Source organism: Oncorhynchus gorbuscha, linkage group LG04 (genome assembly GCF_021184085.1).
Source record: "Oncorhynchus gorbuscha isolate QuinsamMale2020 ecotype Even-year linkage group LG04, OgorEven_v1.0, whole genome shotgun sequence".
Taxonomy (NCBI): Eukaryota; Metazoa; Chordata; class Actinopteri; order Salmoniformes; family Salmonidae; genus Oncorhynchus; species Oncorhynchus gorbuscha.
The window spans coordinates 35392911-35408461 of record NC_060176.1 but is presented as its reverse complement, the minus strand read 5'-3'; the positions used below and the strand labels follow the sequence as shown (position 1 = coordinate 35408461).

The window sequence follows — 15551 nt, the reverse complement described above, 5'->3', positions numbered from 1 at the left end:
TTTACAAATGAATTAAATGAAAACTGAAATGTCTTGAGTCAATAAGTATTCAATCCATTTTGTTATGGGAAGCCTAAATCAGTTCAGGAGTAAAAATGTGCTTAACAAGATTTTTGAATGACTACCTCATCTCTAGCCCACACATAATTGTAAGGTCCCTCAGTAAATTTCAAACACAAAGACTAGGTTTTCCAATGCCTCGCAAAGAATGGCACCTATTGGAAGAAGCAGACACTGAATATCCCTTTGAGCATGGTGAAGTTATGAATTACACTGGATGGTGTATCAATACACCCAGTCACTACAAAGTTACGGGCGTACTTCCTAAGTCAGTTGCCAGAGAGGAAGGAAACCGCTCAGGGATTTCACCATGAGGCCAATGGTGACTTTAAAACAGTTACACTGTTTAATGGTTGTGAAACTACAACAACATTGTAGTTTATCCACAATACTAACCTGCATGACAGTGAAAATAAGGAAGCCTGTACAGAATAAAAATACTCAAACATGCATCCTGTTTTCAATAAAACTGCACATAATTTGGGGCAAATTCAACAACACATCACTGAGTATCACTATCAAGCATGGTGGTGGCTGCATCATGTTTTGGGTATGCTTGTCATCGGCAAGGACTAGGGAGTTTTTTTAGGCTAAAAAGACACTGAATAGAGCTACCTGGTTTCAGTCTGCTTTCCAACAGACACTGGGAGACATTCACATTTCAGCAGGATAACCTAAAACACAAGACCAAATATACTCTGGAGTTGCTTACGAAGACGACATTGAAAGTTCTAGTTACAGTTTAGATTGAAATTGTCTTGAAAATCTATTGCAAAACTTTAATTGCTGTCTAGCAATGATCAACAAGAAACTTGACAGAGTTTGAAGAATTTTAAAAAGAATGAGCAAATATTGTACAATCCAGGTGTCCAAAGCTAATACTTACCCAGGAAAATCTCAGCTGTAATCACTGCCAAAGGTGATTCTACACTGAATAAAAATGTAACATGCAACAATTTCAAAGATTTTACCTAGTTAGTTTCTATAAAGACATCAGTCTGTTGAAATAAATGCATTATGCCCTAATCTATGGATTTCACATGACTGGGAATACAGATATACATCTGTTGGTCACAGATACTTTTTATGTTTAAAAGGTAAGAGCGTGGATCAGAAAAACAGTCAGTATTTGGTGTGACCATTTGCCTCATGCAGCACGACATGTCCTTCGCATAGAGTTGATCAGGCTGCTGATTGTGGCCTGTGGAATGTTGTCCCACTCCTCTTCAATGGCTGTGTGAAGTTAATGGATATTGGCAGGAACTGGAACACGCTGTCGAACACGTCGATCCAGAGCATCCCAAACATGCTCAATGGGTGACATTTCTGAGTGTAGGCCATGGAAGAACGGTGACATCAGCAAACCGCTCGCCCACACGCCGCAATACACACTGTCTGCTCGGTACAGTTGAAACAGGGATTCATCTGTGGCCTCCCCTCCTATTAACTTCTCTTGTCCCCTCTCTCCGCCATCGAGTTGTTTGGTATTTGTCCCTCACCCTAATCTCTGAGACGGTTTTTGGCCTATGTAATATGATTCCACCTTAATCCTATATTGTCCATTTGCTTGTTTGATGACTCTGCCATGACCCAGGTCATAGCGGGACTTCTTGTACTTATTCCTGTCCTCAGCCATAGACAGGGTTGTCTATGTTAGCTCAGTGTGCGGTAGCCCTGTCCTCTAGTTTAGTGTCAATCTCTGTATTAATCCAGGGCTTTTGATTGGGGAAGCAGCGAACCCTCACAGTGGGGACGTTGCCGATGCATTTTCAAAAAAGCCAATGACGGAGGTGTGTTAACTCTTCAATGTTATCGGCGGAGTCTCGAAACATATTCCAATCAGTGGTGGCAAAGGAGTCCTGTAGCATCTCTGATTCTGGTGACCATTTCTCAATAGAGCGAGTCACAGGTACTTCCTGTTTGAGTTTCTGCTTGTAAAACAGGAAGCAGGACTACGGAGTCATTTACCAAATGGCAGACAAAGGGCAGACAAGGTATGCTTGCTTGCTGGTAGAATAACAGTGATCTCTGACTTTATCGCCCCTTGTGGCGTTGGAGACGTGTTGATGGAAGTTGTGTATCACACGTCTTAGTGACTGGGAATTAAAATCGCTGGCAACCAGAACCTACATCGAGGCTGCTTTTCTTGCTTGTTTATAGCCTTGTACAGTTCGTTAAGTGCCAGATTGTTATTTTTCTTGTCCTGGGGTGGAATGTATACAACAGTCACAACAGTCACAGCTGAAAACTCCCTCGGGAGGTAGAAGGGTTGGCATTTGACCATCAGGTATTCCAAGACGAGGGAATAGTGGGTCGGCACTTCCATCGCACTGGAGTTAGCACACCAGTTGATGTAGAGGCAAACCCCTCCCCCCTTGATTTCCTTGACTCCACTGTCCTGTCTGCGCAGTGAATGGAGACTCCATCAAGTTGGATAGCCATGGGGGGTATCTTGACCGAGAGCCATGTTTCCAGAGTCCCGTTGGAGCCAGAGCATTGTGGTATTGGAACTGACCATGTTACCGTGCCTTCGGGAAGTATTCAAACCCCTTGACTTTTTCCACATTTTGTTACGTTAGCCATATTCTAAAATGGATTAAATATAATCTTTTACTCTAATCTACACGCAATACCCCATGATGAAGCGAAAACAGGTTTAGACATATGTTGCGTTTTATTTTTGTTCAGTATAACATGTATTTACTCAGGGGTTGAATATTTACCTAATCAAGAGTGATTTCTTTACTGATTAAAAAAAAAATCCACTTTGACATGTGTAGATCGTTGACAGAAAACTATATTAATTTGAATACCCCTTTATAACAACAGAATGTGGCAAAAGTAGGGGTTTGAATACTTTCTAAAGGGTTTTCACCATATTCACTGATTTGTTCCTTTTAGTTCTTGGTCATAGGTCATTTTTATTTCAAAACAATTGTATGTATTTGCCTACCCTCCTGCTGCAACTTAAATATTTTGTAACACAGTATAGTAACTTCTGTAGACATGTCTTTGAGAAATGTAAGATTCATGTTGTTATAAGGGTGAAAATATATGGGGATGCAGGGCAAACAAAGTGAATATTTGATGTAATTATTTACATGGGATCCCTTATTTTCTGAGTTTGTTTTAATGAATAAACTACATACAATTGTGAGCTCCTGGAGTCTTTGTATACTATCCACATCACAGCTGTTAAAGCTGGCAGGGGCATTAGCTATGTTAAAGGTTTATGGTATGTAACAGACAGAAATTGAATTGAAAAAGTGCAGACTTATTTCACAGAACAATGCACATAATCAACATTTACATTACATTTAAGTCATTTAGCAGACGCTCTTATCCAGAGCGACTTACATAATCAACCTCCACTTGCTGTTGCAACAATTGTCTTGTTACAAGTGTTCGTGAGAGACAAGTGCATATATTGACAATACTGCATTGAAATGCAAAAATGCTATAAATGATTAAAAAAATGCTTTACATTTAACTAGGCAAGTCAAATTCTTATTTTCAATGACGGCCTAGGAACAGTGAGTTAACTGCCTTGTTCAGGGGTAGAAAGACGTGTTTTACCTCGTCAGCTTGTCCAACGCCCTAACCACTAGGACACCTGCTGCCCCAATGTAAACCTTAGCTAACACTGCCATACCCCAATGTACATGCACAGGCTTACTTTGACCACCACATAGTCGGTCATGACATGTTTATGGCAGACGTCTTTCAGGACACAAATAATCAACTTCAGTCTGCACCATATATTTTTGCACAAACAGTTTACAAATATGGAAGCGTAGGGCATATGAATAAATGTATGTGTCACTATAACTGTCACATAATCAAACATATTCTGGAACTTCCAGCGTCAGCAATTGGATCCACTGTGACAGTTCGTTTGTCCCGTACCACGACTGCCTGGTTTCCATACTGACTGTACCACGTACTTTGACTCCGACTGAGGTAGTTACTCGGTGGTCCCTGTTCCAGCTCCATTTGCTGCTGTTGCCAAATTAGCAGCGACGTGTCCTTGAACCTAAACCGAGCATAGCCCTCTGAGAGGGCTTTCTCGACTAAAGGATATCTCCCAGACATGATGTTGCCGTCATCGCTCCAATCTCTTGTTTTGTTAACACTGACTGCCTGGATGGGCAGTGCTGGGGTAGCGTTGTCGTAGTTCTCGAAGAAAACGGATTAAGCAGCTAGCTAGCTAGTTAGATTTTCTGGTTGGCAGTAGCTAGTAAATGACACCGTCACCAACCATTCTTTTGTGACACCCAACCGTGTAAAACGTTGACGACTACACGTACTTGTGGATATAGATAACGTTAGCTAGCTTGTTGCTAACGTAACAGTAATTGTTAGCGATCCAGCTTCCTTAAAAAAAATACATATACGTCTATCAACTGGGTTTGTTCAGTGCGATTCCGTAGTGATTTGCAATATTGACGCAGGTTTTACAGCACAAATTCATCAGACATGGCTGAGCCGAGATGTATTTGTCGCTGCTGCCAGAGTTAAGTCAACGCTAAGTTTCACCAGAAGTGTCAAACTCTGCGTTCCGGCGGAAGTCATTCATTGTCAATGGAGCAGTCCGCAATGCTAAATTTGGGATCCAGCACTAGGATGCCGCGAGTTCAATATTTTCAACTCGTACGTTGTATTACCGTGCGGTGGTACAAACAGAAGTTCATAAAAGTTCCCTATGGGGAAGAGTCACCATAGAGGCCAAAATTATGACTAATTGTAGTTAGAGACAAGAAGACACCGGCTGAAGGACTTGTGTAATTTAGCATGCCATCATGCAGGGCAAGCAAGTGAATTGAAATCCGTACTCTATATGAAAACCAGTTAAATATATTGATGTTGCTAGAGATTGAGACAGACAAGAAAACTATACTGAACAAAAACATAAACACATTTGAAGTGTTGGTCACATGTTTCATGAGCTGAAATAAAATATATTGGAAACATTCCAATACGCACAACAATAGTATCTCTCTCAAATGTTGTGCACAAATTTGTTTACACCCCTGTTAGATGGCTGAAGTTTTAATGGAGTGTGCAATTAGCATGCTGACTGCAGGAATGTCCACCAGACCTGTTGCCAGAGAATGTAATGTTAATCTCTACCATAAGCCACCTCCAACGTTGTTTTAGAGTTTGGCAGTACGTCCAACTGGCCTCACACCTGCAGACATTTTACATTACATTTACGTCATTTAGCAGACACTTATCCAGAGCGACTTACAAATTGGTGCATTCAACTTATGACATCCAGTAGAACAGTCACTTTACAATAGTGCATCTAAATCTTAAAGGGGGGGGGTGAGAAGGATTACTTATCCTATCCTAGGTATTCCTTAAAGAGGTGGGGTACCACATTGTATGAGAGCTGTTTGCTGTTGTCAATGTGAACAGAATGCCTCATAGCGGCTGTGGGGTTATGGTATGAGCAGGCATAAACTACAGACAGCAAACGCAATTGCATTTTATCGATGGCAATTGAATGCACAGATCCACCATGATGAGATCCTGAGGCCCATTGTCGTGCCATCACCTCATGTTTCAGCATTATAATGCATGGCCTCATGGCACAAGGATCTGTACACAATTTCTGGAAGCTGAAAATGTCCCAGTTCTTCCATGGTCTGCATACTCTCCAGAAATGTCACACTGAGCTTGTTTGGGAAGCTCTGGATTGATGTGTACGACAGTGTGTTCCAATTCCTGCAACTCCACACAGCCATTGAAGAGTGGGATAATGTTCCACAGGCCACAATCAACAGTATACAAAGATGTGTCGTGCTGCATGAGGCAAATGGTCACACCAGATACTGACTAGTTCTGTTCCACATCACTACATATTTTATTAAAGGTATGTGAACAACTGATGCTGTAGATGTAGTTCCAGTCATGTGAAATGTATAGATTAGAGCTTAATGAATTTACTTCAATTGACAGATCCTCATATGAAGTGTAACTCAGTCAAATCTTACATTTTTTCATGTTATGTTTATTTTTGTTCAGTAATGAATTGTTGTAATGCACACCAGTATCTCACCCAGCTCAGTTGGTAGAGCATGGCGCTTGTAACGCCAGGGTAGTGGGTTCGATTCCCGGGACCACCCATACGTAGAATGTATGCACACATGACTGTAAGTCGCTTTGGATAAAAGCGTCTGCTAAATGGCGTATATTATAACCAGTAGGTCAATAGGAGAATAACTTTAATCTGTTATAATCATTTGCTTTGGTTGACCAGGGCGAAAATGATCTTCTCCATGTTGCAAACCATTCTGCAACCGTGCGAAGCACATGTGCATTTAGTACGGAAAATACAGGCTACGCATCCAGCAAAAAAAACATATGGCAAAACAAATGTACATCTGTTAGACAAGCAGTACATGGCAACATTGTGTCCAAAAAAAAATCAATCGAAGTAGAATGATTGATTAAGACAATGGTTCCATATACCATATTTTATTATTTCGTTAAACTTTTTAGGCCCTTGAGATTGAATAAATCACTTTTTCAGGAGATATCAGCCCATGAAAGCAGCATTCTTGCATAAATGTTTGAAAAGCATACACTACAATAAAACATTTTAGCCAAAATGCCAAACTTATCCATGTCTAGTTGAAAGGGAATGACCACAGAACGAGCATGGAGACAGACCTCAGGGAGTATAGAATATAGTTTTGAAGACATTAAAACCATTCAGTAAAATCCAGTCTCTTCTTGTGGTTTGCTGAAAGCCAGATGCAAAACAAAACCACAATAAATTTGAATTTAGTTATGCAATATTGTTTAAATCAGGTCCCACAAGCTTGACATTCATTATTGGAATCAGGGCAGTAAAAGAAAATAGCAGCCAGAGTTAATTAAATAAACTGGTTAAGATGTGCTAGCGCTCCAGAGAATTGACAAGGCTGTCAGCTGTGGTGGTAGTACTGTAGGCTAAGCTGCTTCAAGGCATTGCCTTCACTTTTTCTTTGGGACTGCCTCCAAGGGTTTCCCAATGTCCTTCCCACGCAACTTCAGTCCTATGGATAACATGGAGGAAAAAATAAATAATAATAATTTTAAAAAATAATAATAAAAAAATAAATAAAAAATAAATTTAAAAAAAATCGCTCCGATTTTTGTTGACACCACCGCCAAACACCTGGGCTTAATTGTTCCATTAGTGATACTGATAATAAAATATGATTGTAATCAGACTAGTTAGTACAAAAATAACCCAATAATGGTGTCAAACAGGCCTATGGTGCAAGAAGGGTGATATGAAGCTATGACAGAAAAAATAGCTGAAAATAAAACTCACCAATTGCTCTTTCAATCTTTCCCATTACTTGGTTATTGGGGATAGCCTTTCCAGATTCGTAGTCTCCAATTATCTGTGGTTTTTCATTGATTTTCTAAAAACAAAATAAAGACCAACATATCCATGACTGGTAAAGAACATTTATTTGATCCAAGCCCTGCTAAGCCAAGGTAAATACACTTCAATAAACAACCCTCAGTGAAAATGAACCGAGTTCCTATTTTGTAAACTCTTTAATCCACATTTGGGAGAGTGCACTTACAGTGGCCAGGTCTTTCTGCGTCAGGCCCTGATTTTGCCGGCCTTGTTGGATGACCTTGCCCACCTCCAGAGATACTCTTTGGTGTTGAAGTTCTTCAGTCTCTCTGTCAAGCTTTGCTGTATTCTTGGTGATCACGTGCTGTTTGTTTTGTCCTGCAGCCCCTGAGAGGGAGAGAAAGGTAATAGCAAGGTTTCACAAACTCAGTGCTCGAGACCAAGGGGTGTACATTGTTTTTTCCCCCTAGCACTACACAGATTTAAATAATCAACTAATCACCCAGCTTTGATAATTCGAATCATCTGCGTCGTGTTAAGGCAAAAAACAAAATGTGCCCCCATTGGGGTCCAGAGCACCAAGTTTGGGAAACTGGGTAATAAGCTAACAAATTCAACAACAAGATCTAATTATTGTGACTATGCATTTTAAGATACAAGACTGAAACAAAAAGGACCACCCCCTGTTCTTCATTCCTAATCCTGGGGACCCACATGGTCTGCAGGCTTTTGTTTCAGCCCAGTAGACACACTTTGACTCAACTAATCATAAAGCACTTGAGTTTAATCAATGTTACAATTAGGCTGGAAAAGCACACCCTGTGGATCCCAAGAATCAAGATTGACATTGTCTTATATCACAGTTTTACAGCAGTTGTCGAAAGACAATGGGTGGCCCCTTTAGTTACATACCATACAAAATGGCACTATATGAATATACAAAATGGCTCTAACCACCTGTATTGGCAGATTTAAATAACTTGATTTCTAGACTTATGTCGCAGACAAATGTGTGCGTTTGTGCTTAAATATGAGTAAGTTTACTCCCCTTCAGTACACAATTCAAACATTTGCTCAATACTGCCATGATTTCATTGGAAAATTATGAAAATCTAGTTGGCAGTAAAGATCAAAAATGTAAAAACTCAAGGCCTTGATGACCAACTGGCCCTCCAAATACACCTCCGCTGTCTTCAACCAGGATCTCAGCGATCACTGCCTCATTGCCTGTATCCGCTACGGAGCCGCAGTCAAACGACCACCCCTCATCACTGTCAAACGCTCCCTAAAACACTTCTGTGAGCAGGCCTTTCTAATCGACCTGGCCTGGAAGGACATTGACCTCAAGTCCATGCTAGGTAGATAAGCATGCTCCGTTGAAAAAATGCAGAACTAAGAACAGATGTAGCCCTTGGTTCACTCCAGACCTGACTGCCCTCGACCAGCACAAAAACATCCTGTGGCGGACTGCAATAGCATCGAATAGTCCCCGCGATATGCAACTGTTCAGGGAAGTCAGGAACCAATACACGCAGTCAGTCAGGAAAGCTAAGGCCAGCTTCTTCAGGCAGAAATTTGCATCCTGTAGCTCCAACTCCAAAAAGTTCTGGGACACTAAAGTCCATGGAGAACAAGAGCACCTCCTCCCAGCTGCCCACTGCACTCTGAGGCTAGGTAACACGGTCACCACTGATAAATCCATGATTATCGAAAACTTCAACAAGCATTTCTCAATGGCTGGCCATGCCTTCCGCCTGGCTACTCCAACCTCGGCCAACAGCTCCGCCCCCCCCGCAGCTACTCGCCCAAGCCTCTCCAGGTTCTCCTTTACCCAAATCCAGATAGCAGATGTTCTGAAAGAGCTGCAAAACCTGGACCTGTACAAATCAGCTGGGCTTGACAATCTGGACCCTCTATTTCTGAAACTATCCGCTATCTATTTCTGAAACTAACTGGCCGCCTTTCGTTCCAGTTCTCTGCTGCCTGTGACTGAAACGAATTGCAAAAATCGCTGAAGTTGGAGACTTATCTCCCTCACCAACTTCAAACATCTGCTATCTGAGCAGCTAACCGATCGCTGCAGCTGTACATAGTCTATCAGTAAATAGCCCACCCATTTTTTACCTACCTCATCCCCATACTGTTTTTATTTATTTACTTTTCTGCTCTTTTGCACACCAAGGTCTCTACCTGTACATGACCATCTGATCATTTATCACTCCAGCGTTAATCTGCAAAATTGTAATTATTTGCCTACATTCTCATGCCTTTTGCACACAATGTATATAGACTCCCTTTTTTTCCTACTGTGTTATTGACTTGTTAATTGTTTACTCCATGTGTAACTGTGTTGTCTGTTCACACTGCTATGCTTTATCTTGGCCAGGTCGCAGTTGCAAATGAGAACTTGTTCTCAACTAGCCTACCTGGTTAAATAAAGGTGAAAAAAATAAATAAAATGACATTATTGAGATGGTGTGTGTAGCAAGCTATCCATCTTCTCAACATTGAATAATAACCACAGACATGGCACAACATCCTACCAAACCAAAAGATAATACAAGGACAAGAGCAAATTGATGGGATTTCTTACATTTCTTAGTGGTATCAAGTTCTTCTCCACGTCTTTGAGCTGCTGCAACAGCCTAAACGACAGTAAACGTGTCACATTGTTGTGTCAATGTGTCCTGACTGTGTAGAAAGTTCATACATTTTAACTCGTTAAACGTTAGTCACATTACAAGACACACGCCGTTAAAGGGAAAGTCAATAATAATACCACCACCATATTTGGTTAACATAACTAGCTACAGTATAGTAACGTTAGTTAGCTAACGTTACTAGCTAGCTTAGGTACATTTGGAACCATTTCTGGCCAACTTATTACAAGTTCTAATGCAAATAAGCTAGCAGGGTAGACAGCTAGTAAGACTTGAAAAAAACCGAAAATAGTTTACGCAAAAAGATAGCTAGGTCCCAGTTCACTAACAAGCGTGTTCAGACGCTGGCTAGCCAGACTACGCTAGTAATCGGCTAACGTTCGCAAACGCATTAGCCCAAGCCTGCCTCTACCTCACTAACGTTATAGCTACCTGTTTCGACTTCGACTGTGCGACAGTTGGTCCCTTCTTCCTCAGTATGGTCACGGTATCCCAATCACTTTCTGCCATGTTTTTGAGTTTACCTTGATGGAAACAACGTATAAACAGGTTGGTTTAAATACACATGTAAAGTCAGTATGCTATACGATAACTTTAGCGCACGCTAATATAACGTGGTAACTATGAAAGTACCGTACTCTATCGAATAGTCGACCCCGTCGTTCACAAGAGTTCTATAATGACGTCACATACCGTCCTTAGCGCATTAAGCAATACTAATGCCGCATTCAAAACAATTAGGAACTCGGAAAAATACGAGGACAAATCAAGAAGTCAGTGATTTTCAGGCCGGAGCTCTAGAAAGAGGCCAGAGTTCACGAGTAGGAATTCCGCGTTGGGATGGACGTTCAAATCGATTTTCCCAGTTGGATTTAGTTTTTTTTCCGAGTTCCCAATTGTTTGAGTGCTCAGACGAACCGAGCTCCCTGTTGTTTTGAACGCGTCATATGAACTAGAGACAGCCTCCAAAATGGCCGAAAGTTGTAGTCAACGTAAATTCACTCTGGCTGTCTATTCGATATTAGAGCGCTCTTGTCTGAGTGTGCACTGAGGAATTTACGAACGTAAACCACCTGTTGAATTTGACCAGTGTCAGTAAACGTCGGCAAAAAACGTAATTAATTAGACTTCAGCAGCACAGTTAGTTACCAACGCTCTAGTCTAGATAACATTAAAACAGCCTAACCAGCTCTGCTAGGGCGAGGAAAATGGTCAGCGTGGGGTGTTCTCTCATTTATTTACAGAAGTAGCTAACAGGCTAACTTTACCCAGTTAGCTTGTGTAACAGTATAATTTTAAACCGTCCCCTCGCCCATACCCGGGCGCGAACCAGGGACCTTCTGCACACATCAACAACAGTCACCCTCGAAGCATCGTTACCCATCGCTCCACAAAAACCGCGGCCCTTGCAGAGCAAGGGGAACTACCACTTCAAGGTCTCAGAGCAAGTGACGTAACCGATTGAAACGCTATTTAGCGCACACCGCTAACTAAGCTAGCCGTTTCACATCCGTTACACTTGGGTACTTGACTGCCAGTGAGGTCAGAAAGCTCAGATCCACCCTACTCCTTTGTCCAGTGTGCACACTGAAAACTCCCAGAGCGAAATGCTCTGAATTTACAAACGGACTACCTATGTAGTTGGAATACCTATGTAAGAGTGCTGCTCATTGACTTACAGCTCAGCATTCAACACCACAGTACCCTCCAAACTCATCATAAAGCTTGAGTCCCTGGGTCTCGACCCCGCCATGTGCAACTGGGTCCTGGACTTCCTGACAGGCTGCCCCCAGGTGGTGAAGGTAGGAAACCAGCCATCTCGGTGTACATATCACAGACAAAGTGGAGAAAAAGGCGCAACAGCGCCTCTTCAACCTCAGGAGGCTAAAAAAAATGTGGCTTGTCACCGAAAACCCTCACTAAATTTTACAGGTGCACAATCAAGAGCATCCTGTCATGCCGTATCACTGCCTGGTACTGTAACTGTACTGCCCACAACTGCAGGGCTCTCCAGAGTGTGGTGCGGTCTGCACAACGCATCCCCGGGAGCATACTACCTGCCCTCCAGGACACCTACAGAAAGGCAAAAAAGATCATCAAGGACAATAACCACCAACTGAGCCACTGCCTGTTCACCCTGCTTTCATCCAGAAGGTGAGGTCAGTACAGGTGCATCAAAGCTGGGACAGAGATGGAAGCTGTTTTTCAATCTCAAGGCCATCAGATTGTTAAACCGCCATCACTAGCACAGAGGCGGCTGCCTACCAACAGACTTGATATCATTGGCCACTTTAATAAATGGAACACTTTAATAAAACCACTTTAAGAATGTTTACATATCTCACATTACTTATGTCATATGCATATACTGTATCCAACACTATCTATGGCATCTTAGCCACTCTGTCACTGCTCATCCATATAGTTTATATATTCTTATCCCATTTCCTTTACTAGATTGTGTGTATTAGGTTTTGTTGTGGAATTGTTAGATATTAGGTTGATGTGGAATCTCTTAGATATTACCTGTTAGATACTGCTGCACTGTCGGATCTAGAAGCATACGCATTTCGCTACACTAGCAATAACATCTGCTAACCATGTGTGTGCAGTGGTGGGCCGTTAGGGCCAGCAAGGCCTTCTCTGCTGGCCTAAACATCATCAGAATATACTTTTAAAAAATATATATTTTCTCACAAATATGTATTAAATTATTCCCCAGAGTAAGAGTTATACTCTTCATTTCATAGCTTTCCTCTTGGTTGCACTGCTTCCAGCCCCAGGTTGAGATTTGGAGGGCTGGTCTTTATGTTAGATCTTTTATCCAATCATATTCAGCCATCATGTGTTGCCAGGGGTCTAAAATCTGCCCTTCAGAATCAACAGTGCGGGCGCTTGTAGCTTAAAGTGAATGGAAATTAAAATTTAGTGTCAACCAATCAGCTTTAGAGTTGGCTATTGTACGCCTGCTGGCTGGCCCCAGTGTTACACAGGAGCCAGCTAGCAGGCGTAGTGCATGCACGTCTTTTGATTGGATTACCAATATTGAGAGGCAGGTCCTATATGGGCCTATGCAGAATCTCAGAACTAGGAAACTGAATTTGATAAACAAATTAATTTGCCTACTACTAAGCTGTTTTTTCAACCCACAATGGCGGAAGGAGAATATATCGATTTGGTCGAGGATATAATTATAATGCCATTCTCAAGACAAACTTTTCAAGAAAAGTTAGATATTGTCAGGAGAGGTCGATGCCGACGCTACAAAGCCTGTCACAGGCGGGAAAGGGGTTCGTTCGCCACTTTCAAAGTTCCAACTACGAGCGCTATCAATGGCTCACAGGCTCCGAGAAGCACTGCAAACTGTACTGCTGGGAATGCCTATTATTTGCAAGTGATCGATTTGGTGTTTGGAGCCACACTGGCTTTGCAAACTTGAGTTGTCTAACCAAGGCAGCAACGAGACACCAAAGTACGGCTGGGCACTTACAAGCAATGGCGCTTTTGAAGACACCCGAGTGGAGGGCAACGAAGTGCCCAGCCGTACTTTGGTATTGTACTCTCCCCCTGCAATTCTCTGAATAAAAATGTCAATTTCAAGGTGACACAACGCCTGGTTATACTGCGCTTCTGTCTAAATGTATAGTGTCTAGAGCCATGGCACCATAATGATGGTAATAAGAGGTGGATTAATTCAGGTGGGACTGTGTAGGACTTCACTGAAGGCCCAGGCCCACGGCACGCTACTGTGTGTATGTGACCAAAAACATTTGATTTGGACAATCTGACTATGCTCTGAATTTACAAACGCCTTCTGGCACTTCAGAGTGAATTTACGAACAGATAGAACAAGGATACCGATTTCACCGGATGTATAAATGTGAAGCATGTGAAGCATCCACTCACTGCGTTTCCACTCACTACCAAATATGGTGATGTGAGGAAGCCCATTGGCCACAGTGGGTGAAACTGGAACAAAATGGATTTTGGTCGACATTCTGCACATTTTCTAATCAATTAAACATTTGATCTACATACAGTTTTCTGTTTCCAAAACTAAAATCTGTATCAAACAGAGTGCACTAAGGTTGGTAGACTTACCTAATTGTTTATAGAGATTACTTTGTTTAGGACGAGTGCACTACGTACTGGACGTTTTCCTAATGAAAAATGTCATGCATATTCAGTAGCGCACAAATGGTACTTGACCTCTTCTAGGTGATAGCTAGCTAATTCTTAAACAGCTAGAAATCAATGTCTTTGTACGTTTTTCCACTACTAGTCCTCCGTCGCGGAAAATAAAATAAATTCACGATAAGACATACGTCATCAATAAATGTAAAATGTTCTCTATGATTTTGTTTAGGGGGAGGGGAAGCAAAATTAAAAACAAATCATTACGCAAAGCTAATTTCTCGCTTTAATATGAAATTGTTTAGCTGGAATCTCATGTTTGTGTAACAGATGTGAAACGGCTAGCTTAGTTAGCGGTGGTTCGTGCTAAATAGCGTTTCAATCGGTGACGTCACTTACTCTGAGACATTGAAGTAGTGGTTCCCCTTGCTTTGCAAGGGCCGCGGCTTTTATGGAGCGATGGATAACGATGCTTCTTGGGTGACTGTTGTTGATCTGTGCAGAGGGTCCCTGGTTCGCGCCCGGGTATGGGCGAGGGGACGGTCTAAAGTTATACTGTTACATTTGTGTCAAAGATTCCAATAGCTACTGCAATTATTACGAGATAGCCTCATCTATGTGCATGAATAGGCTGCAATACTGTCCAGAGGAAGGGAGGAAAATCAGTTTTCCAATTTCCAACAGATGTTGAAAGGTATATAATAAATAAAGATTAGATGCATTTGGATTAATTATTGCATGGTGAGGCACATGTCTTTCGCTGTAATCAATAGTGTGCTGTATCCATGACTACCCATCTAATCAATCACTAAAGCAATGATCACAGATAGATAAAACATGCTACCAGCAATGAAACAATAGCCGAGTATAACACAACTAGCATGAGGCAGCATGGCTAGCTAACGTTAGTTGACTAATGTGCCCAGCTATAATACATCCAAGGGTATGCTGCACAACCAATAGGAGCTGTCATTTGTGACACTGGGTCATTGCAAAGCAATTTATCCAGCCGTAGAACACCGTTAAGTAACCTTAAGTTATGGTTGATGTCTGTAAGACATTGTATCGGCAAACAACTTCAGTTCTTTTGCCCTGTGATCAGATTAGTTCAGAATACCATAAAAATGCTGTAATTATATGCATCTTCAGAAAATAGACAAAACTCAAAAAGTTGTACATTTAGCAGACCTTTATGAAAGGCCAGTTAACGTGGTGGAACAAATAGACACCATGAGAATAAAGAGCATTTGATCACAACCTGGATGAACACGCTGAGCATCCCCTCTCAATAGGAACACGATGCAAAAAAAAGACAGATATGCACCATGTGTAGAATT

The 15551-nt window shown here is 41.7% G+C and overlaps 2 protein-coding genes across 4 annotated transcripts; both read right to left on the bottom strand.

The window, feature by feature from the left end:
- Positions 1-2715: 2715 nt before the first annotated feature.
- Positions 2716-4638, bottom strand: LOC124034006 (putative uncharacterized protein BRD3OS). The gene has a single exon (XM_046346615.1). It carries the CDS (start codon positions 4150-4152, stop codon positions 3892-3894), a length of 261 nt encoding a protein of 86 aa, XP_046202571.1. The 5' UTR covers positions 4153-4638; the 3' UTR covers positions 2716-3891.
- A 1803-nt stretch (positions 4639-6441) lies between these two features.
- On the bottom strand, positions 6442-14234 carry LOC124034005 (endothelial differentiation-related factor 1 homolog). 3 transcript variants are annotated; one of them, XM_046346614.1, is made up of 6 exons: positions 14182-14234; positions 10513-10604; positions 10014-10065; positions 7647-7807; positions 7385-7478; positions 6442-7103 (listed from the first exon to the last, which is right to left on the bottom strand). In XM_046346614.1, the coding sequence occupies exons 2-6, from the start codon at positions 10588-10590 to the stop codon at positions 7042-7044; spliced, it is 447 nt and encodes a 148-aa protein (XP_046202570.1). In that variant the 5' UTR covers positions 10591-10604; positions 14182-14234; the 3' UTR covers positions 6442-7041. The 3 variants fall into 3 exon arrangements, with proteins under 3 accessions (XP_046202570.1, XP_046202568.1, XP_046202569.1); XM_046346612.1 differs by lacking the exon at positions 14182-14234 and adding an exon at positions 11760-11784; XM_046346613.1 differs by lacking the exon at positions 14182-14234 and adding an exon at positions 10719-10945.
- Positions 14235-15551: the final 1317 nt, after the last annotated feature.

Coding starts and splice junctions, on each gene's coding strand:
- LOC124034005 (XM_046346612.1), bottom strand. Junction 10,066..10,512: donor CACAGTCGAAGTCGAAACAG/GTAGCTATAACG, acceptor ACTGTCGTTTAG/GCTGTTGCAGCAGCTCAAAG. Junction 7,479..7,646: donor CGCAGAAAGACCTGGCCACT/GTAAGTGCACTC, acceptor TTTTGTTTTTAG/AAAATCAATGAAAAACCACA.
- LOC124034006 (XM_046346615.1), bottom strand. CDS start 4,152: ATGTCTGGGAGATATCCTTTAGTCGAGAAAGCCCTCTCAGAGGGCTAT.